The 27418-nt window shown below is 42.1% G+C and overlaps 1 protein-coding gene across 1 annotated transcript in view; it reads right to left on the reverse strand.

Moving 5' to 3' along the window:
- Positions 1-27418, reverse strand: part of GXYLT2 (glucoside xylosyltransferase 2) — an 87186-nt gene that overhangs the window by 18075 nt on the left and 41693 nt on the right. Inside the window, exons 4-5 of the mRNA XM_003264899.4 lie at positions 3617-3868; positions 1496-1619 (exon numbers count right to left, since the gene is read on the reverse strand). Coding sequence (XP_003264947.1) covers positions 1496-1619; positions 3617-3868 — 376 coding nt within the window. The remainder of the gene's footprint in view (positions 1-1495; positions 1620-3616; positions 3869-27418) is intronic.

Genomic DNA, 27418 nt, shown 5'->3' on the forward strand with positions numbered 1-27418 from the left:
GACCAGCCTGGCCAACATGGGGAAACCCCACCTCTACAAAAAATACAAAAATCAGCCAGGCATAGGGGCACGCTCCTGTAATCTCCGCTACTTGGGAGGCTGAGGCAGAAGAATTGCTGGAACCCAGGAGGCAGAGATTGCAGTGAGCTGAGATCGTGCCACTGCACTCCAGCCTGGGCGACAGAGCCAGACTCTGTCTCAAAAAAAAAAAAAAAAAAAAAAGCCACAAGTGAACAGCTAAGACATTCCCCTTTCCTCTACTAAATTAGTATTGGGAATCTTTCCAAGAAACTCTGTATCAACCTGCTTTTTTTTCTTTTTGAGGATTTGATCCTTTTTGATCCAAAGACATATGAAATTGATTTTTATTCCAGAATTTTTTTTTTAAAAGGTACACAGTATGTGTTACAAGGGTGACATACAAACAAACATAGGCAAAGTCTTTCTGAACAGCAGTCTCTACTTCAGGATTTTTAAATCAAAAGGAAAGGCCTGAAAAGGGTAGGGCAAGGTTTGCTTTTTTTGCCCAAAGATCTCTCTCAAGAAGAAAACATAGTTTTAATTTTTTTTTTTTTTTGAGACAGAGTCTCGCTCTGTTGCCCAGGCTGGAGTGCAGTGGAGCAATCTTGGCTCACTGCAACCTCCACCTCCCGGGTTCAAGTGATTCTCCTGCCTCAGCCTCCCAGTAGCTGGGATTACAGGTGCCTACCACCACATCTGGCTAATTTTTTTGTATTTTTAGTAGAGACGGGGTTTCACCATGTTGGGTAGGCTGGTCTCAAACTCTCGACCTCAAGTGATCCGCCCAACTCGGCCTCCCAAAGTGCTGGGATTACAGGTGTGAGCCACTGTGCCCAGGAGTTTTAATTTTTAATAAGAATAAAGTTTTAACAAGGAAGAAGAAAAAAGAATTTTATTAGCTTTACGTGTTAATATAAACACACAGACCAGAAATTTTCATCTCCCTTTTTCCCTCTACCCCACCAAATCATCCACCTAACAATATAAAAAGAATTTCTTTTGCCCCAGATGAAAAGCAAAAGGGATTTAGGGATCTGAGTTCTTTTTCTAGGATGTTTTGACCCTGAATATGTTCCTGAACTCCAAGGACCCTGAGAATCAATTCTCTTCAATCTAGCAATTGTTCAGGCCACAGGGTCTCCTGCCTAGATTATATATTTCCATTTAGTTTCGCGCCTCACATCAATTTTAACTGCACTTCTTAGAAGAATGGTATAGCAAAATCTAAAAGATACCCTCTAAAAATGAGTCCAGTGTTGGAAGTTTCAACATTTGGCCTTTTGTGTCAGTAGTGCAAGGCACCGCCTCCATCAGATACCCAGGGGGGCGGATGAAAGGGCAAACTTCACTGGAGAACACAGGCTCCTCTGTGCACAATTCAAGCCTAGTCAATAGCAACCCGGGCATGGAATGTGCTCCGTGGGGCGTGCTGAGTGTACTCCTACACAAAAGGCATTCTCCAAAGATAACCTACCTGGATTGAAATAAAAAATAATATTTAATAAATCTTGGTCTCCCCACGTGATGGCATTCTTGTACTTCTGGTACAGAGGGTACAACATGTCCTCCCAAGCCAGGCCTGTTGGAATCATGCTGTTCTGGAAAAAAGAAAACCATCAGAACAGCTGAAGCAAAGCAAATACATTTTGTCCACTGAGAAACAATGTAAAGGGACTGGTTTTCTTCCCTTCAGAGGAGGGAAAGAAATACAGGAGAGGTCCTGCTATTCTCAGGTCACAGAACAAAGCAAAATTTGGGCTGTTGATTGCATCGCTTTTGTCAGCTGTACACACGGATACTAGATGGACCAGGGACTGATAGTTGAACCTATGGTTTCTACTCAGAAAACCATGCCTGGAATTGAACCCCTTCCTTTCTTCTTTTCCCTCCCTCCTTTCCCCTCCCTCCCTCCCTCCCTTCCTTCCTTCCTTCCTGGAATTGAACTCCTTACTTTCTTCTCTTCCCTCCCTCGCTCTCCCTCTCTCCCTACCTCCCTCCCTCCCTCCCTCCCTTCCTTCCTTCCTTCCTTCCTGTTTTTGTTTCTGTTTTTGTTTTGAGACAGAGTCTTGCTCTGTCGCCCAGGCTGGAGTGCAGTGGCACGATCTTGGCTTACTACAGCCTCCACCTCCTGGGTTCAAGCGATTCTTGTGCCTTAGCCTCCCAAGTAGCTGAGACTATGGGTGCAAGCCATGACGCCGGGCTAACTTTTTGTATTTTCAGTAGAGATGGGGTTTCCCCCTGTTGGCCAGGCTGTTGTCAAACTCCTGACCTCAAGTGACCCACCTCCCTCCCAAAGTGCTGGGATTACAGGCGTGAGTCACCACACCTAAGAAAGAGGCAAAGTCTTTCTGAACAGCAGTCTCTACTTCAGGATGCTCTACTCTACTTCACCTTTCTTAGGTGAACATCTTTCTTAGGCTTATTTCCTCACTGTGAGGTGAAGGAACAAAATACAGATAACAGAGTTCAGGTATCTTAAGGAAAAACACCTTTCCTCATCTTAAACAATGATTTACTTTTAAAATAAAAGTAACATATTCACAGACTGAATTATTCAAACAGCATACAAAAATATAAATTAAAAAGTAAAAATATTCTTCTCCTATATCCCATTCCCACTTGCCCCAGAAGCATCCACAATTAACAATTAATGGTCTCTTAGGTATTCTTCTGGACATTTCTTTTTCTTTCTTTCTTTCTTTTTTTAGAGACAGGGTCTCACTCTGTTGTTTAGGGTGAAGTGCAGTGGCTTTAATGTAGCCTCGACCTCCTGGGCTCAAGCGATCCTCCCATCTCAGCCTCCCAAGTAGCTGAGGCTGCAGCCACGTGCCACCATGCCCCATTAACTCTTCTGGAAATTTCTAAGGCATACAAATAATCACAGTCTCTGTCACCAGGCTGGAGTACAGTGGCATGATCTTGGCTCACTGCAACCTCTGCTGTCTGGGTTCACACGATTCTCCTGCCTTAGCCTCCTGAATAGCTGGGACTACAGGTGTGCGCCATCATTCCTGGCTAATTTTTGTGTTTTTAGCAGAGACGGGGTTTTGCCATGTTGGTCAGGCTGGTCTCAAACTCCTGGCCTCAAGTGATCCACTTGCCTTGGTCTTCCAAAGTGCTGGGATTACAAGTGTGAGCTACCACCCCTGGCCAGGAGGATAATTTTTTTTTGACTAGTTCTGTACTGATGTTCTTTTAGGTTCTTTCCAGTTCTTTGCTAGGATAAAAGATGAGATCATGAACATCCTTATACAAATATTGTCATGGACTTATATAAATGTATCCCTAGGGTAATTTGAAGAAATTTTACATAGTCTTTGAAGCATTGGGTATGAAGAGTTCAAACGTTATGGAATTCAGAAATGCAACACTGTATTCCTGAATGGTAACTTTGCTGAAGCTTTAAATTCCATTGCCATCTGAGCTTTTCCTGAATAAACAAATATTCTGTAATTTTCTAAATACTTTTCTCTGGTTCCTTTTATCCTCACCTATAGGCCACCCAATTTCCAAAATTAGCATATTGACACTCTGGGAATGCCACTGTTGACAAGACCAACTCCCAGTCACAAGGAATTTTAAAGCACTCGTTTACCTTGAACTGGGTACTTCTTATCCGAGTTAAATTCATTAACATGACTCCTGAATTAACTCCTGCAGAGCCATAGAAAGGATGCCTAGCAAAGCGGCTGTACCAGCCAATCTTGGGGATTTCGTGCTCAGGGGCCATGGCTGCAAGCTGGGTGGAATTAAACAGCCTCAGAAGCTTCCAGATGTCATCGACAGGTCTCAGAAAGAGAACATCCGTGTCCACGTAGAGAAGTGAGTCCACATCCTTTAAAATCACCTTTGTGTGTAAGGAGTGGGCGTAAAGGGGAGAGGCGGGAAGAAAACAAAACGAAAACAGGTCAGAAACAAAGGAAGTAGCCTGACAGGTAAATAATGCTACCAACTTTTGTTGATTCATACTAAATTCTGGAAAGGTACCTCTCTTAGCTTCCATTCCTTCCTTCTCCTTTGACTTGAGGAATGAGTGTCGATCAAGAGGTAGAGACTTAAAAGAAGATAAATCTTGGTCTGGATTAGCCCAATTCTGGGACCCTGGACTACATTTGATAAGGGTTGAACTTACAAAAAAACAAAAACATCAGCAAATTACTGTGGCTCTCACTTCTTCCATCTTCCAATAAGGCCACTTGTTTTTCTCTCTTAGGTTTTCCTTGGAACATCCAGTGTGGCATTAGAAAACTTCAAGTGGACAATCTCTATTTATTTATTTATTTATTTATTTTTATTTATTTTTGAGATGGAGTCTCACTCTGTCGCCCAGGCTGGAGAGAAGTGGCCTGATCTCGGCTCACTGCAACCTGAAGTGAACAACCTCTAAAGCAGCTCATACCAATCCTTGGGGGTAAATACTCTCTGTCTCTGGATCCATTTCTTCTAGTGTTAATCGGGGGCCCTGCATCTTTTAAAATATATATAAATATAAATATATATAAATATAAACACACACACACACACACACACACACACACACACAGAGACACAGGCCGGGAGCAGTGGCTCATGCCTGTAATTCCAGCACTTTGGGAGGCCAAGGCAGGCGGATCACGAGGTCAAGAGATCGAGACCATCCTGGCCAACATGGTGAAACCCCGTCTCTACTAAAAATACAAAAATTAGCTGGGCGTGGTGGTGTGTGCCTGTAGTCCCACCTACTCAGGAGGCTGAGGCAGAAGAATCGCTTGAACCCGGGGGGGCGGAGGTTGCAGTGAACCAAGATATCACCACTACACTCCAGCCTGGCAACAGAGCGAGACTCCATTTCAAAATAAAAAGTTTAAAATAAAATATAGTTTGCAGATGAGGGTCTTGCTCTGTTGTCCAGGTTGCAGTGCGGTGGCATGCTCTTGGCTCACTGCACTCTCAATCTCCTGGACTCAAGTGGTCCTCCCACCTCAGCCTCCCGAGTAGCTAGGACCACAGCTACGCACCACCACGCCTGGCTTTTTAAATTATTTGTGGAGACGAGGTGCTGTTATGTTGTCTGGGCTGGTCTTAAACTCCTGGACTCAAGTGATCCTCCCACCTTGGCCTCCCAAAGTGCTGGGATCACACGCGTGAGTCACTGTGACCCGCCTAAAATGTATTTTTAGCTAAGATTTGGTCTTGGGATTAGGCAATGCAAGTCATTGGCTAGCTTTGTTTGTATATCAGCATGCGGCAACCTTTTTCCTCTAAAGGGCCAGATAGTAAATATTTCAGGCTCTGTTGCAACTCCTCAAATCTGCTGTTGTAACATGAAAGCAGCCATTGATAACAGATAAACAACGAGAGTGGGCCGGGCGCAGTTTCTTCAAAACAACAGAATTTGAAGATTCTAATTTCAATCCTAGCATTTTGGGAGGCCGAGGCGGGCAGATAGCTAGAGCCTAGGAGTTCAAGACCAGCCTGGGCAAATGGTGAAACCCCACCTTTATCAAAAATAGGAAAATTAGCCAGGCATGGTGGCATGCGTCTATAGTCCCAGCTAGTCAGGGAGCTAAGGTGGGAGGATTGCTTGAACCTGGGAGGCAGAGGTTGCAGTGAGCCAAGATCACACCACTGCACTCCAGCCTGTGCGACAGAGAGAGACTCTGTCTCAAAATAATAATAATAATGATAATAATAATAATAATAAGAGAGTGGCTGTGTGTCCTAATAAAAGTTTATTTCAGGACACAGAAGTTTGAATTTCATATAATTTTCAGATATCACAAAATATCCTTCTTTTGATTTTTCAACCATTTGAAATGTAAAAGCCACTCCTGGCTCACAGGCTGTGGTTTGCTAACCTCTGCTTGGATGATTCAAGCCACCTTAGGTAAATTAGTTCTCCTGTGCGAACTGCTTAGCTTTACGGAGCTTTGCTGAGTGATTTGAGATTTCAAAGCCTTAGTTAGTAGTAGCATTATTTGCTTTGTTTTGCTATTGTTCCCCAAACTTTGGGGTAGCTTAACCAAGGAAGGATTTGAATCTTCCTGGATCGTTGGCCTAACATCATCCCAACACCATAACACTTATGGACTGAATGTCTGTGTCCCCAACATTCATATGTTGAAGTCCTAACCCACAATGTGATGGCTTTTGGAAAGGGGCCTTTGGGAGATAATTGGGTTTAGCTGAGGTCAGAAGGACAGGGCCCTCGAGATGGGATCAGTGCCCTTATAAGAAGAGACACCAGAGAGTGCGCTCTCTCTCTCTCTCTGCCATGTGAGGAGAGAGGGAGAAGGTGGCCATTTGCAAGCCAGGAAGAGGCTCCATCACCACAACCTGACCATGCTGACACCCTGATCTCAGACTTCCAGCCTCCAGAGCCGTGAGAAAACAAATTTCTGTTGTTTCAGCCACACCCAGTCTTGTATTTTGTTACGGCAGCCAAAGCAGACTAGTATAACATGCCACTGGGACCCCCAATATTTAAAATTGATGAACATGGGTGCTACATGATACAAGTATCAAAGGAATTTCAGACTTGAGTAATTCTGAAGGCCACAGAATTAGCCACAGGATTTATCTTTTGTTCTTCATCTACTAGAGGAATGGATGTTACAAACCAATAAAATGAAATTAAAAATACTGATCATCTACCATTTCATAAATGAAGATTATCTTAACATCCATTTTAAGAATTTGAAGATTCTAAGCCAGGCACGGTGCCTGGGAGGCTGAGGCAGACAGATCACTTTAGGTCAGGAGTTTGAGACCAGCCTGGCCAATATGCTGAAACCCTTGTCTCTATTAAAAATACAAAAATCAGCCGGGGGTTGTGGTGTGTGCCTGTAATTCCAGATACTCGAGAGGCTGAGGTACAAGAATTGCTTGAGCCCGGGAGGTGAGGGTTGCAGTGAGCCGAAATGATGGCACTGCACTCCAGCCTAGGTGACAGAGTGAGACTCTGTCTCAAAAAAAAAAAAAAAAAAAAAAGCTGGGCACGGTGTCATGTGCCTGTAATTTCAGGAGGCTGAGGCAGGAGAATCCCTTGAACCCGGGAGGCAGAGGTTACAGTAAGCTGAGATCGTGCCACTGCACTGCAGCCTGGGAGACAGAGTAAGACTGCCTCAAAAACAAACGAAACAAAACAAGAAAACAACAACAAAAAAACCCCAAAAAAACAGAATTTGAAGATTCTAACTTCAAAATTAGTAAGAATTCTGTACATTGGCTGCTTTTGAAACTAAGCATTTAAAGTTCCAGCATGCTCATTTTGGTATGTAGATCATATTTCAAAGGAACACACAAAAGTAGCCCTAAGGGTACATCTCAGAGAAATGTGAGAAAACAGCACTTAAGAATCGTGAGTCTGGTGTTCCTGAGTTCAAGTCTTGGCAGCCTGAGGTACCACCCTCGTGACTTCAGACAAGTTCCTCAGTCTACCCACCCAGCCAGGTTGTTACAAGGATGCAGTGAAACGAAACCCACAAAGTACTCAGTACAGTGGCTGGCACATAGTAAGTACTCAATAAATAGTGGTTTTGTAAGAAGTCTCTGTGTTTTCGCTTTTAAAATGTCAAGTATAATTAGTTACCATTCGCATCAATGCTCACAGCACTTCAAAACATGCGTCAACCACAAAAAGCCTTTTATGTAGTCAGAGTCAAGCAGCGCGATGAAGTTTTTGAACCTTCCTAATATGATCCACTCAGTACCTTGACTGAAAATAAGTACATAAGGACTTTTTACTCTTTATCTGAAAAAACAAAAGACCAAAAAAAAAAAATCACTTTTTGATAACATTGCATCTCTGGAGGCTAATTCTGCAGCAATTACTGCTAGTATTAATTTGAAGAGGATCATTGTTGGCCATGTTATAATGGGATGTGGGATATTTACCGAAAGGATATAAAATTAGCCATTCTAATTCCTTTATGGAAATTAGCCAGCACTAGCAATGAGGCCTTTGTTTTTTTAGAGTAAGGGGCGGGGTTAAAAGGCAGCACACAATAGCACTCTGTACCCGATGCTGCTGGCTATAATGCAATGGATCTTCCTGTTCCTGCTCCATGCACTACCCTAACCTGGAAACCCACCTCCAGTGTACCCTGCTCAGCCATCTGCACCAAGTGTGAGCCAAAGCCTGGCCATGGGCAGCAAGATGATCAGGGGCTCACCAGTACACCTTCAAATTCATTTTCAATTTATTGTAATTCTAGTCTGAATTTGACAGTATGACTTGGTGGTTAAAACGTTTAGGTTTGAAATCTGACTACCTACGTTCAAATTCCATTTCCACCATTAACTATGTGATCTTGAACAAGCTCTTTTGGCCCATTTTTTTTTTTTTAGACCGGGTTTCACTCTGTCACCCAGGTTGGAGTACAGTGGTGCAATCATAGCTCACTCAACCTTGATCTCCTAGGCTCAAGTGATCCTCTCATATCAGACTCCTGTGTAGCTGGGACCACAGGCATGAGTTACCACGGCCAGCTAATTTTTTCTTTTCTTTTCTTTTTTTGAGATGAAGTCTCGCAGTGTCGCCTGGGCTGGAGTGCAATGGCGTGATCTCGGCTCACTGCAACCTCTGCCTCCTGGATTCAAGCGATTCTCCTGCCTCAACCTCTGGAGTAGCTGGGATTACAAGCGTGAGCCACCGCACCTGGCCTGCTAATTTTTGTATTTTTACTAGAGACGAGGTTTCACCATGTTGGCCAGGCTGGTCTCGAACTCCTGACCTCAAGTGATCCGCCCACCTCAGCCTCCCAAAGTCCTGGGATTACAGGTGTAAGCCACTGTGCCCAGCCGCTAATTTTTTTGTTTTTTTTTTTTCTAGAGACAGGCTCTTGGTTTGTTGCCAGGTTGGTCTTGAACTCCTGGGCTCAAGTTATCCTCCTGCCTTGGCCTCCCAAAGTGCTGGGATTACAGGCATAAGCCACCATGCCTGGCCTGCTTAAGCCTTCTAAGTCTCAGTTTCCTCTTCCTGTAAATGGGATAACCCATTTCATAATGCTGCCAGGATGATTAAATGAGATGTGTGTGAAGCCCCTGGCACACACACAGCAAGGACTCAATAAATGCTATGTGATCTTATTCTCATCCCACTCTCATGAGGGCTAGGTTTCCTGACTGACAGCCCAGGTAACCAGCAACTGGCTATGGTAGTAGTAATGAAAGAATGAGGCCGGGCACTGTGGCTCACGCCTGTAGTCCCAGCACTTTGGGAGGCTAACGGGGGAGGATCACGAGGTCAAGACATCAAGACCATCCTGGCCAACGTGGTGAGACCCCGTCTCTACTGAAAATACAAACAAAGTTGGCTGGGCATGGTGTTGCGTGCCTGTGGTCTCAGCTACTCCGGAGGCTGAGGCAGGAGAATCGCCTGAACCCGGGAGGTGGAGGTTGCAGTCAGCCGAGATCGCCCCACAGCACTCCAGCCTGGTGACGGAGCAAGACTCCATCTCAAAAAAAAAAAAAAGAAAAAGAAAGAATGATACATATTCCCTGTTCACATGAGCTTTAACGGGGGAGACAGAAAAGGTGCAAAGCAAAGTGATGATGAGAAGGTTAGCACAGAAGCACAAAGCAGAGTCCCTAAGCCAGGCTGGAGGAAAAGTAAGGAAAGCTTCCCAGCAGAAGTGACATCTAAGCTAAGAGATAAATAAGTGGAGAGCAGGGCAAACATGGAAGAGCATGTGAAAAGAGACGACATGGCAAAGGGAGAAGTGCCAGTTGCTCCGGGGCTGGAGTTTACAGTGGGAGGAGGGGCGAGAGATCAGACTGTCCAAGTGAGCAGGTGCCCGATCAGGAACTGTGTTGACAAATTTGGACTTAATCCTGAGAGCAACAGGGAGATATGTTCAATGACTTGACCCAGACACCTCTAGGTCATCCTTGCTTCCTCGCCTACCCATGCTGCCCGCATCCAATCCTCAGCAAGTCACATAAGCTCTACCTCCAAAATGTGTGAGTCTGTCCATTTCTCTCCTTCTCTGCTTCCTCGCCCGAAGTCCAAGGCACCATGACAGTTCTCCTAGAATTCTGTAAAGTTCTGTTCCCTGGGCTCCCTGTGTCTGCACCTGCCCCCTCCAATCTACTCCTCACAGAGCAGTGAAAGGGATTTTTTTTTTTTTTTTTTTTTAGACAGAATCTTGCTCTGTCGCCAGGCTGGAGTGCAGTGGCGTGATCTTGGCTCACTACAACCTCCGCCTCCCGGATTCAAGCCATTCTCCTGCCTCAGCCTCCCCAGTAGCTGGGATTACAGGCGCCCACCACCACGCCCAGCTAATTTTTGTATTTTCAGTAGAGACGGGGTTTCACCATGTTGGCCAGGATGCTCTTGATCTCCTGACCTTGTGATCCACCCGCCTCGGCCTCCCAAAGTGCTGCAATTACAGGCGCGAGCCACTGCACCCGGCCCGGGATTTTTAATTTCCATTGTGACTTGTTCTTCAACCCATCAGTTCTGTACAAGTGTCTTGTTTAATTTCCAAATATTTGGAATTTTCCAGATATCTTTTTGTTATCCACTTCTAAGTTAACTCCCTTGTAGTCAGGGAGCACACTGCAGGATTGCCATCTTTTCGAATTGACTGAGACTTATTTTATGGCCCAGGATATGGCCTATCTTGGTGAATGTTCCCTGTACATTTGATAAAAAAAGTTTATGCTGCAGTTGCTGGGTGGAGTAGTCCATAAATGCTATAGCTGTTGATGAGGTCACTTGGTTGATAGTGTTGTCAAGGTCTTCTATATCCTCACTGGTTTTCACGAGCTCCATGGAGCTTTACATCCAGACACACAAAAAAAGGGATGGAGAAATGTGGAGTTACTGCAAATTCATTTATATCAACAGGTATAATTAGGGAATCATTATTCATTTTCCCACTAATGATAGTTATTAAAAGAGGAATGTTGGAATCTCCAACTCTGTGAATTTATCTTTTTCTCTATTTGTCTAGGAATGTTTTTGCTTCGTGGAACTGGAAGCTTTGTTATTAGGTGTACACTCATTTGAGATGGTTACGCCTTCCTGATGGGTTGATCCTTATATCGTTATGCAACGTCCAGAGGGCTTTGAAACAAAAACATAAACCTACAATAGATGATCCTACTTTCATCCTCAAACCCCTCCAAGGCTTTTCACTGCATTTCTTTCTTTTTTTTAGAGATGGAGTTTTGCTCCTGTCGCCCAGGCTGGAAGTGCAATGGTGTGACCTTGGCTCACTGCAACCTCCGCCTCCTGGGTTCAAGCGATTCTCCTGCCTCAGCTTCCCGAGTAGCTGGGAACACAGGCGCCCACCAACACGCTTGGCTACTTTTTTGCATCTTTAGTAGAGGTGAGGTTTCACCATGTTGGCTAGGCTGGTCTAGAACTCCCGACCTCAAGTGATCCACCCATCTCCACCTCCCAAAGTGCTGGGATTACAGGTGTGAGCCATTGTGCCCAGCCTTCACTGCATTTCAAACAGTCACACCTGTACCATAGTCTATGAAAGGCTCCATAGGATATGCACACGCCGTCTACCTCTCCAACTTAGTCGGCTGTCACCAACGTTCCTCCACCGCGTAGCACAATCCATTTTTTGTTTTTTTTTTTTTGGCTCCAGGGCCTTACACCTTTCATTATTGCTCTATTACTGTCAAAGTCAGCAGTGGATAGGGAGCTAAATAATCCTAATAGAAAGCCAATGAGCTCCTAATTGTCTCCCCGTCTACAGCCAGGGTCTTCTCTATCTGAGATGCTCTTAAATATTTGTTTCTATCTTTGTCTTTGCTTAGATAGGAACAAATATTTAAGTCCCCTCTGTCAGAAAGAAAACACAAAATTGAAACAATAGGCCAGATGTGCTAGCTCACCGGACACTTTGGGAGCAGGAGGTGGGAGGATCGCTTGAGGCCAGGAGTTTGAAAACAGCCTGGGCCATGTAGCAAGGCCTCATCTCTGCAATAATAGTAATAACAATAATAAAATAGCTGGGTGTGGTAGTGTGCACCTGTAGTCCTAGCTACTTGGGAGGCTGAAGTGGGAGATTGGTTGAGCCCTGGAGTTTGAAGCTTCAGTGAGTTATGATCACACCACTGCACAGAGGCCTAGGCAACAGATGGAGACCTGTCTCTTAAACAAATAAAAACAAAATTAAAGCTATACATTTCTAATTTAACAAAGGAATCATCTTATCGTGGACTAAATGTTTATGTTTCCCCCAAGTTCATATGTTAAAATCCTAACCCACAAGGTGATGGTATTAAGAGGTAGGGTCCTAAAAGGTGATAAGGTTATAAGGGTGGACCCCTCACGAATAGGATTAGCACCCTTATAAAGGAGGCCTCAGAGAGCTCTCTCACCCCTTCCACCACAGGAGTACACGGTGAGAAGGCACCATCTATGAATCAGGAAGCAGGTCCTCACCAGACAGATGCTGAATCAATCTTTTGGTGCCTTTATCTTAGACTTCACAGCCTCTGGAACTGAGAAGTAAATTTCTGTTGTTTATAAGCTACCTAACTTATGGTCTTGTGTTCTTGCAGCCTGAACTAAGACATGCCTTCTGGAATGGCTTAGTCTTCTCTACGACTGGGATGTCTCCTCTCTCACTTCATTTCCTAAGTTCATGAAGATGATAAAGCCCTCAAATGCACTTAAAAATGACATCCTTTTTTTTTTTTTTTTTCAGACAAGGTCTTGCTCTGTCCCCTAGGCTGGAGTGCAGTGTCACAATCATGGCTCACTGTAGCCTCAACTTCCTGGGTTCAAGTGACCCTCCCATCTCAGCCTCTCGAGTAGCTGGGACCGCAGGCATGTATCACCATGCCTAGCTAATTTCAAAATTTTTTTGTAGAGACAAGGTCTTGCTGTCTTACCCGGATTGATCTCAAACTCCTGAGCTCAAGCAACCCTCCCATCTTGACCTCCAAAAGTGCTGGTATTACAGGTGTGAGCCACCATGCCCAGCCAAAAGAAATGGCATCTTTATTGATTATGAAATACATGTGCTGCCCCTGATGCTTTAGTCAGTTTCTAGGTTTGTGAACTCTTGTTTTTGATCATTGCCTACATTGATTTAATACTAATCACAGTATTAAAACTGTGATTAGTGTGAAAACTAATGCTTCCCAATCATATCTGCTGATGTAGGTGAGTTAGCAGTAACTGCACATTCTGCCCTCTTTCCCTGAGTCTGCAGGTAAAGCCCCATGGAGCTCCTCCTGTTTATGATAAGCAACTTCCCAGACCTGCTGGTGAAGTGTCACCAAATGCTTCCCAAATGCCAGGCAGAGCATTTCACTTGTTATTCTTCAACACTCAGGTCTGACTCATCCCTTCTTAGAAAGATTTTCCCAGAGGGCTCCCCCTTCCTTCCTTGCATTTTCTCTTCATCATACCACCCGACTTCCTTCCTTCTGTCATGTCTCACAGTCAATGGCCTTTGGTTAAATTATTTTCTCATTTGTTGCTTGCCTCCTCTAACTAGAATAGAAACCCCTTGAGGGCTGGGACCTTCCGTATCTAGGTAACATCTTAAAGTCTGTGTGCCTGGCCCATGCCTGACATAATATATGCTAGGCGTCCAATAAATATTCACACAAGCTAAGGAATTCAACTGTTGAGCTCGCTCAGAACCACTATAATTATATTATATTTTATTTTATTTTTATTTTTTTATTTTTTGAGATGGAGTCTTGCTCAGTCGCCCGGGCTGGAGTGCAGTGGCACGATCTCAGCTCACTGCAAGCTCCGCCTCCCAGGTTCACGCCATTCTCCTGCCTCAGCCTCTCAAGTAGCAGGGACTACAGGAGCCCGCCACCATGCCAGGCTAATTTTTTTTTTTTTTTTGTAGTTTTAGTAGAGACAGGGTTTCACCATGTTAGCCAGGATGGATAACCACGGTAATTTTAAATATGCTTCGAGGCTGATTGTAGAAGAGAAGGACAGGCTCAGGTTCTAAGTGATGAGAAGATCTGTGAACAAATGAAGTGCAGAAGACTCAAGTTCATGAAGGAAAACCACTGCACTGCCAATCACAGGAATATCCTGCTTTTGCTTGCATGTCTGGGACGTCACTGTCTAGGCCTCTGTTGACAAGACAGCTAGGCTGCTATGCACATCATTCCACTTCCTTACCTCTCATGCATTTCAAAAATGCCCTACAAACTAAAGGGCTAGAAAGGGAGCTAGGGGAGGAAAAGAATAGAAGCAAAGACAAAGTTGTCATTCAGATTCAAGCAGAAGCGAATTTCAGAGAGGGAACCTTTAGAAAATGACCCTGCTGATAATCAGGAGAGAGAAGAAATATTAAAGAGGATTAAATCAGGAGGTGGAAACAGAGAAGAGCAAAGAACAGTTTCAGAAGAAAAAGAGAAACACTCTTTTTGTGCCAAGAGATCACCTACATACATAAAAAATAAACAGCTGGGGCCGGGTGTGGTGTACTCCCAGCACTTTTGGAGGCTGAGGCGGGCGGATCACTCGAGGTCAGGAGTTCAAGACCAGCCTGGCCAAGATGGTGAAACCCCATCTCCACTAAAAATACAAATATTAGCTGGGCATGGTGGCACATGCCTGTAATCCCAGCTGCTCGGGAGGCTGAAGCAGGAGAATCGCTTGAACCTGGGAGTTGGAGGTTGCAGTGAACTGAGATTGTGTCACTGCACTCCAGCCTGGGCAACAGAGCCAGAGAGTCTCAAAAAAGAAAAAAAAAAAAAGATCCAGGTGTGGTGACATGTGCCTGTGGTCCTAGCTACTTGGGAGGCTGAGGCAGGAGGATTGCTTGAACCCAGGAGGTCGAGGCTGCAGTGAACTATGATCACACAACTGCCCTCCAGCCTGGGTGACAGAAAGAGACCCTGTCTTTAAACAAACAAACAAAAAGACTTCAATATAATAAAAATATCAACTATTAATCTACACAGAATCAGAAAGTCACAGTCTTGATGTATAAAAAATCAAATTATAACTAAAGAAATGATGGTCCCCGCCATGCATGGTGGCTCACACCTGCAATCCCAGCACTTTGGAAGGCCAAAATGGGAGGACAGCTTGAGCCCAGGAGTTTGAGACCAGTCTGGGAAACATAGCAAGACTCCACCTTTAAAAAAAAAAATGATGCTCTCAATGGAAAGGTGCAAGCAATACAGACACTACTTTCAGTTCGGAAAGATGCAAACATTTTAGCGTAACAGTGTGTCTGTCCTTAACGCCACAGAACTGGACACTTAGATATGGTTAAAATGGTACATTTTATGTGATTTCTATTTATCATAACAAAGAAAAGGAAAAAGAGGCTGGCTGCTATAATCACGCCTGTAATCCCAGCACTTTGGGAGGCCAAGGCAGGAGGATCACTTGAGGCCAGGAGTTCCAGACCAGCCTGGGCAACATGGTGAAACCCCATCTCTACAAAAAAACAAAAAGTTAGCCAGGCGTGGTGGGGCGTGCCTGTGGTCCCAGCTACTCGGGAGGCTGAGGAGGGAGGATCACTTGAGCCCAGGAGATCAAGTCTAGAGTGAGCCATGTTCATGCCACTGCACTCCAGCCTGGGCAACAGGGGGAGACCCTATCTCAACAAAAAAAAAAAAAAAGGAAAAAGAGAAATACAGATATCATTACTGCATTTTTTCAGTTAAAATAAAGATCGCTTTATGTGTACTCTATTTATTCACCCATTTTTATCTTTGTAAATTTTCACTTCCCTAAGCCAAATACATTTTGAGAAGTTATTCCAAGATAATACCTAATTTCTGTAATTATATCAGGTCCCTGTCCTCCTTTTTCCCCCTTTTCCTTTTTGAAGCATCCATCACTTCTGATACACACACAAACACACATATCTTTGGGTAAAATGTGTTGTCAAAGCTGCTTGACTGTGCTGATTTTCACCCACTGCGTCCGGCTGTGTTTTTAAATTTTTTATTGTGAGATCATTTTAAATTTACAGAAGAGGTATCAAAAGTTCAGAGAGTTCCCATATATTCTTCACTCAGCTTTCTCTTGTGTTAACATCTTAGGTAACAAGAGAACAGTAATCAAATCTAAGAAATTAACCCTGGTATAAATACTATTAACTAAACTAAAGAACTTATTCAGATGTCACCAGTTTTTCCACAAATCTCCTCTTTCAGTTCCAAGATTCAAACATTGAATTTATTTGTCACATCTCCTTAGTCTCCTCCAATCTGTAACAATTTCTCAGCCTTTCCTTGTTTTTTCATAACCTGGACAGCTTTGAAAAGCACTGGCCGGTTACTTAGAACAAAGTCCCTCAATTTGGGTGTCTGATGTTTTCTCATGTTTAGACTGAGGTTATGCTTTCTTGGGAGGAACAGAGATGAAACACGCCTGGGCATATACGATGCTGACCGGGCCAAGTGATATCAGTCTTGACTGCTTGGCAAAGCTGGAGTCTGACAATATTCTCTGCAGTAAACTAAGGATTTCCCCTTTTTCTTTACTAAATGTTTTGGAGGAGATACTTTAAAAATCATACAAATATCATATTTCTGGTTAAACTTTCACTCCTTAATTTTGGCACTCACAGGTAGATCTTACCTGCAGTAATTATTACTATGGTGCTCTAACAAGGATTTTCTATTTCCCTCATTCTTTCCACACGTATTAACTGGAATTTGCTATAAGGAAGAGGTGTGATTTTTCTCCATTTATTTATTTATTTATTTATTTATTTATTTATTCAGTTATGTATTTATTTTTTAAATTCAGTTATTTATTTAGATTAGTATGGACTTACGAAAAATTATTTTAAGTGTTATAATTAAATACTATCATTATTTATTTTGTTGCTCAAGTTGTTCCAGCTCAAGTCATTTGGAGCTCTTTCAGGTTGGATCCTACCCCTTCCAATATGAGCCCCCTCCTTTTAAAAATTATTTTTATTATTAAAAAATATTTTTTAGCACATCCTTACTTTCTGGCACCATAAGGTTAACTCCAGGGATTTTCCCTGCCTTCAGCCAGGAATGAACAGTTCTCCCAGGAGCCCTGGGTTCCTCTGGAGGATGGAATTCAGAAACCAATATTTAGGTGCTAGGTGTGTTCACTGCTACTCAGGTGTCACTGCTTCTAGCCTCCTAACAGTGGACAGAGCTAGGAAATACATGTATGTATACAAACCCATGTATACATACATATCCATAATTACTTCTTTTTCTTATTTTTATCTTTTCCTTTTTTCACAGGTGTTGAGTATCCATAATTACTTCTTTACTTATCTGTACCTATATATTTATTTAAAAAAATATGAGTCCACATTGACACTGATCTCAGGACTGTGCGTGCGTGCGTGCATGCGTGTGTGTGTCTGCCTGTGAGAAATAATTTGTTAAAGGCAAAGAGAATTCTGAGCTTAGATTACTAGGGTGTTGGGCTAAGTTTTGAAGAGCTAGGTGTGATTTTAATAAGTGAGGCTGGAGGTAGGGGAGTAGAATGGCCAGGTTATTGTCTCCAGGCAACAGTATGGCAGAGGGTAATGTGCACAGCATCTGGGAAAGAGTGACACACACTAGAGCGGCTGGAATGGGAAATTCATGGCTTGGAATAATGCTGAAAGTTAGTACGTAAACTCAGAATGCAAAGGGCCCTGAACACCAGGCCCAGAGGCATGAACTTGACTCTGCAACAGGGACTCTAGGAAGATTCTGGGCCAGAATCCATCCGATGAGAATAGCATTCAAAAACCAAAAATGCAGGAGTGGTAACAGGAGAAAAGGGACACAGGTAGCAGGGAGATAAGTAAACGGGATAATATAATAACTCTTTTCTCTATTATCATTGCCACCTTTATTTTTTGCCTTAATTGTAAATACATGCAGACCCAGAATACATGGTCAGAAAAAGGCCTATACCTTCATGGCTCTGTACTTCTGGTGCATGCGAATGTCTTTGCAAATGTGAACAGATAGCTTGCATACATTACGTAAAGCTCTGATGCTCATTGTCTTTTTTCTCTTTCTTACTGGTTTACTATTTTTAAAAATTGGGCCAGTGCGGTGGCTCATGCCAGTAATCCCAGCACTTTGGGAGACTGAGGTGGGAGTATTGCTTGAGGCCAGGAGTTCAAGACCAGCCTGGGCAACATACAGATCCAATCTCTATAAAAATTAAAAAATTAGGTGTGGTAGTTTGGGTGGGTAATTCCAGCTACTCGGGAGGCTGAGACAGGAGGGTCCCTTGAGCCCAGGAGGTGGAGGCTGCAATGAGCCATGATTGCACCACTGCGCTCTAGCCTGGGTGACAGCGGGAGACCCTGTCTCAGAAAACAAACAAACAAAAAAACACAAGTTGTCTGAATTCCACAATACACAAATTCATGCATGTGTGTTGTAAAAACATACAAACAATTCAGCAATCAACAGAGTAAGTTCAAGTTGCTCTTTACCTGTCCCTATCCTCACCACACCACCACTCCAAACCCCCATAACCAACCCCCTCTCTCTTCAGAATTAACCAACATTAACAGTGAACCTCATCCCAGACTGTTCCATGGGATCTTCAAATGGCCAGGAAGTCAGATCTCAACTCAATCAATCCATCACTCTTTAAACTCTTTTTTCTGTGATTCTTATTACTGCCTGAAATTAACTAATTTACTTGTTTTTTGTCATTCTTTTCTGACTTGGATATAAGCTCCATGAGATTAGCATATTTGGATATCTTATTCACAGTCATATTTCTAGGGCCAGTCACATAATTGAGGCTCAATAAATATTACTGAATAAATGGTTGTAAGTGTAAATGTTTATAAACACACATAAACACATACATTTTTGCATTTTCATTTTATTTACTTTTTTTGAGATAAAGTCCTGTTCTGTCACCCAGGCTGGAGTACAATGACACAATCATGGCTCATTGCACCCTCCACCTCCTGGGCTTAGGCAATCCTCCTGCCTCAGCCTCCCAAGTAGCTGGGAATAAAGGTGTGAGCCACAGCGCCTGGCCATTTCTTAGCATTTAAAAAATACTGGCTGAGTGCAGTGGCTCGAGTCTGTAATCCTAGCACTCTGGGAGGCCAAGGCAGGCGGAGTGGATTGCTTGAGCCTAGGAGTTCAAGAATAGCCTGGGCAACATGGCAAAACCTCGTCTCTACAAAAAATACAAAAATTAGCCGGATGTGGTGGTGCATGCCTGTAGTCTCAGCTACTCAGGAGGCAGAGGTGAGAGAATCATCTGAGCCTGGGGAGGTTGAGACTGCAGTGAGCCGTGATAGCACCACTGCACTCCAGCCTGTGCGACAGACTGAGACCCATGTTAAAAAAAAAAAAAAAAAAGAAAAGAAAAGAAAAAAAGAAAAGACTACCTATAGAATCATACTATACACGCCATACTTTCTAATCTTCCACTTCGGGATACTTCCCTTTAATTTTATGTGTGCAGACAACAAAGAACATTCTGTTTGATGCTGCATATTCTCAAGTATCCTCTTTGATATTCTTGAAATAGTTTAAGATAGTGGAGAGAATAATGAATACTTGGAAAATAATGTTGCTGTATAATGCTTTCTTTTCTGTTTTGTTGTTGTTGTTGTTGTTGTTTATGAGAGAGTCTTGCTGTGTCGCCCAGGCTGGAGTGCAGTGGTGTGATCTCGGCTCATTGCAACCTCTGCCTCCTGGGTTCAAATAATTCTCCTGCCTCAGCCTCCCAGGTAGCTGGGTGCCACCATGCCTGGCTAGTTTTTGTATTTTTAGTAGTGACAGGGTTTCGCCGTGTTGGCCAGGCTGGTCATGATCTTTTCTGTTTTAAAATATATACATAATTGGGAGTTTGTAATAAAATAAATATGCATTCTTAAGTAGTGTTCCACACTCTTTTAATCTGAGATTTTAAGATTGTTCATTTTGTTAAATTATTACCTTAAAATGGGGTGGCACAGGAGAAAATTAAAGCCTATCAATTTTTATTTTTGTTTCTACTGTGCCCCCTTGTGGAATTACATACAACTTACATATTTATTTTTGTAACGTTCTAACAAAGAGCAGGGTGTACCAATGTCATGGCTGCATTCAGGCATGCGCCAATCAATGAAGTAGCCTCTTCTGATCAGTTTAGTCTTTGCAAACAAGATTCTGATTGCTTCTGAGTTGAGCAAAGCAATGATGGCTTTGTTCAAGATGGTTCTTCTAAAATTCTGGCTCATTAAATTTGTGTTTGGTCTTTGATTTCATCATTTCAGCTGTGTGGCCAACTGTTAGAACTGCATGCAGGATGTTTTCCATAGGCCTTGCGTAACTGAAAGTATCTGGTTTCTCCGGCATGTTCTGAGATAATGGCTCTCTAAGATCTCCCATCTGCTTCCATGCTTGCTTTTGGCTTGCTTCCTCCTCTTATCAGGTGTTGCAATCCCAGCCAGCAAGCACACAGTATCTTTCCTTGTTGGCTGTAGACATTCCGTTAGCCATGGCAACTGTCATTTAAAGCAGAGTCTAGTTTCTTAGTCAGATGGTGCCTCCCCAGAGAATGTGTTGCTGAAAACAGGATCATTGGATCACAAGGAACTGTACATCTTCACTCAAATTAGACTTATTTTCAAAGAAGCTTTTCCCTTTTCTTACATTTGAGACTCTAATATAGCCAACGTTTACTGAGTAGACACTGGGTTCAGGGCTCGGCACTTTTATAAGTTACATGTTTAAATCCTCTCTGTCACTTTTTGAAGCAGTGGTTCAAGCCCTTTTTATAAGACCATCCATCCATTTGTCCGTCTTTCCATCCATGGTCCATCCCCCTATCCATCTATACATCCATCTTTCCTTCCACCCATTCATCCATCAAAACAGTTTTACAGAGTGCCTTCTGTTAGTATGTACCAGATATTTCTAGGTATATGTGTAGGTGCAGAAGATCAAAGACCTTTTACATTTTTTTCCTTTTTTAAAATTAAGTTTTTGTAGAGAGGATCTCACTGTGTTGCCCAGGCCAGTCTTGAACTCGTGGCCTCAAGCATCCTCCCACCTCTGCCTCCCAAAATGCTGGGATTGTAGGCATGAGCCACCGTGCCTGGCCAAGATTAAAGATCCTTGCCCTGAGAGGGCTTACATGCTCCTGAGAAAAGCCAAAAAATAAATGAGTAAAGTGTGTAGTATTCCAACTCTGAAGATGGTAGGATATGGAAAACTGAAGCAGGGATGGGGAGCAATTATAACTACAAACACCTCACTAAACTGGCGAGTCTGAGCAAAGACATATGTTCTATTTCTTTTTTCTTTACCCATTTAACAGGTAAAGAATGGAAGGTTCAGGGAAATTTTCCTAAGGAGGTATTTTGGGAACACTTTAGGAATGTCTTCTACAAGTAGAGAAGAAAACACTGTCACTAATATTCTAAGAAGTAGGGCAGAATGACTATTCTTTAGGAGAATCTTGGGCTTCAATCCAGACTCCAAGATTTACCCCAGGAAAAGGATTTAGTTTTCCTCAATTTCAGTTTCCTCATTTGTAAAGAGGATGCAAACGAGCATATTCCTCAAAGAGTTGAGGAAGAGTTAATGAAATCATAAACCTAAAGATCGCAGCCTGGGTTAAGTGCAGTAGGCATTGGGTAGTCATTGGCCACCTACCATACATTCCTCTTTTTTCAGTGTTATGTCCTGAAGACATATTTTAAAGCAGCATTTCTTAAACTATTTTCAACTGTACCTCATAGCAAAAAATGCATTTTCATCACAATTCTAGTTTATGCATACATAAATATGACAGAAATGTCAAAAAGAATACTTGTTTTTACTAAATGCAATGCATATTTATTCTATTATATTTCACTTTTTTTAAAAAAAGCTGATAATAATCCACTAAACTGGTTTCAAGAGTCACTGGTGGTTATTCCTCACAATTAGGGGAAACTCACAATAGTCAAATAGTTAACCAAAACTTAGTAAATAATATACATAGATAGGTAGGCAGACATATGGACAAAGAAGTAAAAATGGTCCTTCCTCTACGTCCTCCACCATATTCTCTACTATTTTCTTCCCAGAGAAAACCACCAATTCCAATTATTTAAATTGATTCTGTAGGTATATACCTCTGTGTGTCTAAATAATATACCTTATCTATTAACTTCCTACCCTGGAAGAATAGGTTTTAGCTCTCTTTCACACAAATTCCCAGTCCCACACATATACCTTCCCATCCACCAATACAATTATATCAAAATATCATTTAGATCAATATACAGTATTATGATGGCCATGAAAACATTATTTCCAGTGAAGCCACAAAATGAGTAGCAACGCGTTCCCTCTCTGTACAAGTGTTTTTCCTGGAATTAATGACTCTTTTTGCTGTTATTAATTCGTTTCTTTTTTTGTTGTTTTTTTTTTGTTTGTTTTTTTTTTTTTTTGAGATGGAGTCTCACTCTGTCACCCAGACTGGAGTGCAATGGTGCGATCTCAGCTCACTACATCTTCTGCCTCCTGGGTTCAGGTGATTCTCTTGCCTCAGCCTCCCGAGTAGCTGGGACTACAGGCATAGTCCACCACACTTGGCTAATTTTTGTATTTTTAGTAGAGACAGAGTTTCATCATGCTGGCCAGGCTGGTCTCAAGTGATTCATCTGCCTCAGCCTCCCAAAGTGCTGGGATTATAGGCATGAGCCACTGTGCTGGCCAGTTTTTTGTGTTTATTAAAGTTTCTTCCACAACTTCCAGATTTTCCCTTCTTTTTCTTTTCTTTTTTTTTTTTTTTTTTTGAGACGGAGTCTTGCTCTGTCACCCAGGCTGGCGTGCAATGGCGTGATCTTGGCTCACTGCAACCTCCGCCTCCGGGGTTCAAGCAATTCTCCTGCCTCAGCCTCCGGAATAGCTGGGACTACAGGTGCGTGCCACCACACCTGGCTAATTTTTTGTATTTTTAGTAGAGATGGAGTTTCACTGTGTTAGCCAGGATGGTCTTGATCTCCTGACTTCGTGATCCACCCATTTTGGCCTCCCAAAGTGCTAGGATTACAGGCGTGAGCCACCGTGCCCGGCTGGCTTCCTGATTTTCTCCAACCAGTATGCTGTGCAGCTATCATCTCCTTTCCCCGATACTCCTTTCACGCCCCCTTTGAGTAGTAGTCCCTGCTTCTAGGATCTCATATCTTCATCTTTCTTAATGTACTCTATTTCAGTGGAGTACATTAGACTCACAGGAGGAATTACAGAAGACTCACAGAAGGTAAATATTTTGAAGCGGTGCACATCTGAAAATGTCTTGTGACCTAGACACTTAATTTGTAGTTTGGTTGGGTATAGAATTCTAGATTGAAAATAATGTTGCCTATGAATTTTAAAGGTATTGCTCCAATATTTTGGCACTTTGCCCACTACTGTTGAAGAGTTTGAAGCCCTTCTGATTTCTGGTTTGGGGAATGTGACTTTTTCTTCCCTTTCTGATAGCTAATATTATCTTCTATTTCACCTGTTGTTCTGAAAGTTCAGTCAATATGCCTGATATGGTATGGTTTTTTCCATCATATGTGATGCCTTCTGATGGATTCTCTCAATCTGGGAATCTATGTCTGCTTGTTCTGGGAAATTTTCTTGAATTAATTTCACTGTTGATTCCCTATCCTGTGCGTTCTCTGATTTTTCTTTCTAGAGCTTCTATTGTTCAGATGTTGGACCAGTCCTACAAGTTTCTGATCATTTTATTGCTATTCTCCTTCTATTTAGTTTTTGTTTTTTTGCTGTACATTCAGAAAGAGTTCCTCAATTTTCCCAATTCTTCTATTGAGTTCTATTTCTTTCTGCTGTACTTTTAATATACAAGAGGTTTTTTTAATCCTCTAAATATTTCATTTTTGACATAGAATCCCATGCTTCTTTAATACATATTGTGTCTTATTTTATTCCTCTAGGATCCTAATAATAATTTCTTTAGAATTTTTATTCATCTTCCATATATGATTTTCTGTAGGTTGATAAGCTCCCTTTGTTGTTTCGAACCCTGTCTTTCCTATTAGAGGGTTTCTTCAAATATCTAGCAATCACTGGATCTCTATTCATATTCCAGCTGTTTGGAAGTAGGTGGAGTAAGCCTGTCAGCTATGCACATCATTGGAGGAAGATCTGGTGGGCCATTCTAATGGGGAATCTTCCCATGTTAGTGTTCTTAAATCTCCATAGACATGCTTCCAAATCTCTGTAATTTTCTTTGCAAGGTTCTGGGCTCTACATGGTAGAAATAGGCCTGAGGTCTTAACATTCATGTTTAAGTTTTCTACTGAATCTCATGTTTTCAACATAATACCCTTAACTGTACCTGGATTCTCCTAGTCCAGAGACACCCTGTTTTACTTTCTTTAGAAACTAAACTTCCAATATTTTACCCAAGGGAGAATCAAATTCCAAGTTAAACAGTATGAAACAGGCAATCTGAGGTGTAACTACTTTTCAAACATAAATGTAACCACATCTCCTGATTTTAGGTTCATCTTCATTGCCATCTCCAGACAGTTGATGCCACTAATTCATTGGCTTTGGGGGTCTTTTTGCCATATATATCATTTGCTTCTGCGTTCTCCCCACTGCTGGTTAAAGATTTAGCTGTCTCAAGTTAAGGTTGGTAAATACTATTCTGGTTGTCCTAGAATATATTTATGCTATTTTAAAAAATTGATTATCAGCTAGGCACGGTGGCTCATGCCTAAAATTCCAGCACTTTGGGAGACTGAGGCGGGCAGATTGCTTGAGCCCAGGGCTTTAAGACCAGCCAGGGCAATACAGCAAGATCCTATCTCTACAAAAAAATATAAAAATTAGCCTGGCATGGTGGTGCACACCTGTAGTCCCAGCTACTAAAGAGGCTGAGATGGAAGGATCACTTGAACCCAGGAGCAGGTTGAGGCTTCAGTAAGTCGTGATCACACCACTACACTCTAGCCTGGGTGACAGAGCAAGACCCTGTCTCAAAAAAAAAAAAAAAAAAAAAAACAGAATAAAATTAAATTAAAATTAACTATCAATTTTTGTATAGTTTTAGAAAAGAATGAATACAAATACAAATAATTTCCTTGCCATCTTTAATCAAACACAAGCCCAGCTGGCTAAGCTCCTCTTTCATTCTGAGAACTCCCAACATCCTTTCCTCTCTTTATTATTCTTCTTCTTAATTTTTGAGACAGGATCTCACTCTGTTGCCTGAGTTGGAGTGCAGTGGGGCCATCACAGCTCAACTGCAGCCTTGATCTCCTGGGGCTCAGGTGATACTCCAAGCTCAGTCCCCCGAGCTGCTGGGACTACAGATCTGTGCCACCACACCCGGTTAATTCTTTGTAGAGACAGGGTGTCACTTTGTTGCTCAGGCTGGTCTTGAACTCCTGGGCTCAAGTCATCTTCCCATCTTGGCCTTCTAAAGTGTTGGGATTACAGGTATGAGCCACTGTGCCCAGCCCCAACATCCTCTCAATCAAATTCTCTTCTGATTAACTCAGCCTGAATCAATTATGATTACGTTCATTTATTTTTCTTTTTTCTTAATATTTGTACTTACTATAGCCAACATCATATATGATCACTTTCAACCAAAGAACTATGTTACAGTAAGTAATCAACATATATCATTATGATTCTTATACTAGGCTTCTTAAGAAATATAATGACTTTTCAGTTGTAGAACTATTGCATCTATTAGCATTTACTAGCAACGACTGCAACTATTAGCATCTAATACTATGATGCTAATTATGCTGCAGTCAAAAAGACAATTCCCTACAATGTGACTGCTGTTATAATAGGAGTGTCCCCTGCTGGGACATGTTTATGATTGTTCTTGGTTAGTTATGGCTTGGTCAACTGGGCCAAAAAAAATGATTTTGCTATTAATCAAGATAAAGTCCTTTTTGGAAAGAGAATTAACTGTCTCAGTAGTTTCATGCTACGTATCAGTCCTAAAAAAATAGGTATAATAATAAAAATAGCATCTAACACTTCCTATGTGCCAGGCATTGTTTCCAAGGGTGTTAAATGTATTAATAATTTGAATTTTCACAACACTATGAGATAGGCAATATTATTACTCTCTTTTTACAGATGAGTAAATGGAGGCAAGGAAAGTTGAAATTATTTCTTCTGGTTACAAAGTGGTAAGTGGTGGAAACAAGATTTAAACGTATTTGGGCTGCTTCCAGAGCCTGGGGTCTTAACAACTATACCATATTGTCTCTATATAATAATATCTCAAAGTAATTTGTCTCCATTAAATGCTTCCTAATACTGCGGCTATTACATTTTCTAAAGGCCACATTTTGTATATTATCTCATATTCTTTACCTTAACAAAGTAACTGGACCTCTCTGAAAGCCTGAGAAGAAATGTTATATAACTATTCATTGTTAAGTCAAACAGATGTTTATTGTTTGCCCTCCCCTTCACATCTTCCTCCATCTCCTGACAAGAGCCACTCTCCTGTGGTAAAACCCAATCCATGTGGCTTAAATGTTGTTGGTCCCTGTGCCCCATGGAGGAGAATGTGATTCAAGTCAAGCCAATCTGAGTATCCTGTCTTCCTGGACATAATGATTGGTTCAGAAATAAGCACGACTTTGGATTAGACAATAGTTTCTTAGATATGACACCAAAAGCACAACAAAAATGGAAATAGATAACTTTGAATTAAACAAAATTAAATACTTTTGTGTTGCCAATGACACTATTAAAGTGGGCCATGTACGGTGGTGGCTCACGCCTGTAATCCCAGCACTTTGGGAGGCTGAGGCAGGTGGATCAACTGAGGTTAGGAGTTTGAGACCAGCCTGGCCAACATGGTGAAACCCCATCTCTACTAACAATACACACAAAAAATTAGCTGGGCGTGGTGGTGGGCACCCGTAATCACAGCTACTGGGGAGGCTGAGGCAGCAGAATTGCTTGAACTCAGAAGGCAGAGGTTGCTGTGAGCCAAGATCGTGCCATTGCACTCCAGAAAACTCCATCTCAAAAAAAAAAAAAAAAAAAAAGTCAAAAGACAATCCACAGAATTCAAATTTGTCCATTTCATCTAAATTAACTAATTTATTGACATGCAATTATTCATAGTATTGCTTTATGATCCTTTTATTTTGGTAATGTTGGTAGTTATGTTCCCTCTTTCCTTCCTGATTTTAGTAGTTTGAGTCTTCCCTTGTTTTCTAGCTCAGTCTACCTAAAGGTTTGTCAATTTTGTTCATCTTTTCAAAGTACCAATTTTTAGTTTTGGTGTTACTCCTGTACTGTTTTTTCTCTTCTCTGTATCATTAATTTTCAGTCGAATCTTTATTATTTCCATCCTTCTGCTTGCTTGGATTTAGTTTGCTCTTCTGAGGTGCTGTAAAGTGGAAGGTTAGGCTACTGACTTGAGGCCTTTCCTCATTTGTACTGCTGAAGTTTATAAATTTCCCTCTAAACCCTGTGTTAGGTGTCTGCCATAAGTACTGGTGTGTTGTATCTT

This window comes from Nomascus leucogenys, chromosome 21 (genome assembly GCF_006542625.1).
Source record: "Nomascus leucogenys isolate Asia chromosome 21, Asia_NLE_v1, whole genome shotgun sequence".
Classification (NCBI taxonomy): domain Eukaryota; kingdom Metazoa; phylum Chordata; class Mammalia; order Primates; family Hylobatidae; genus Nomascus; species Nomascus leucogenys.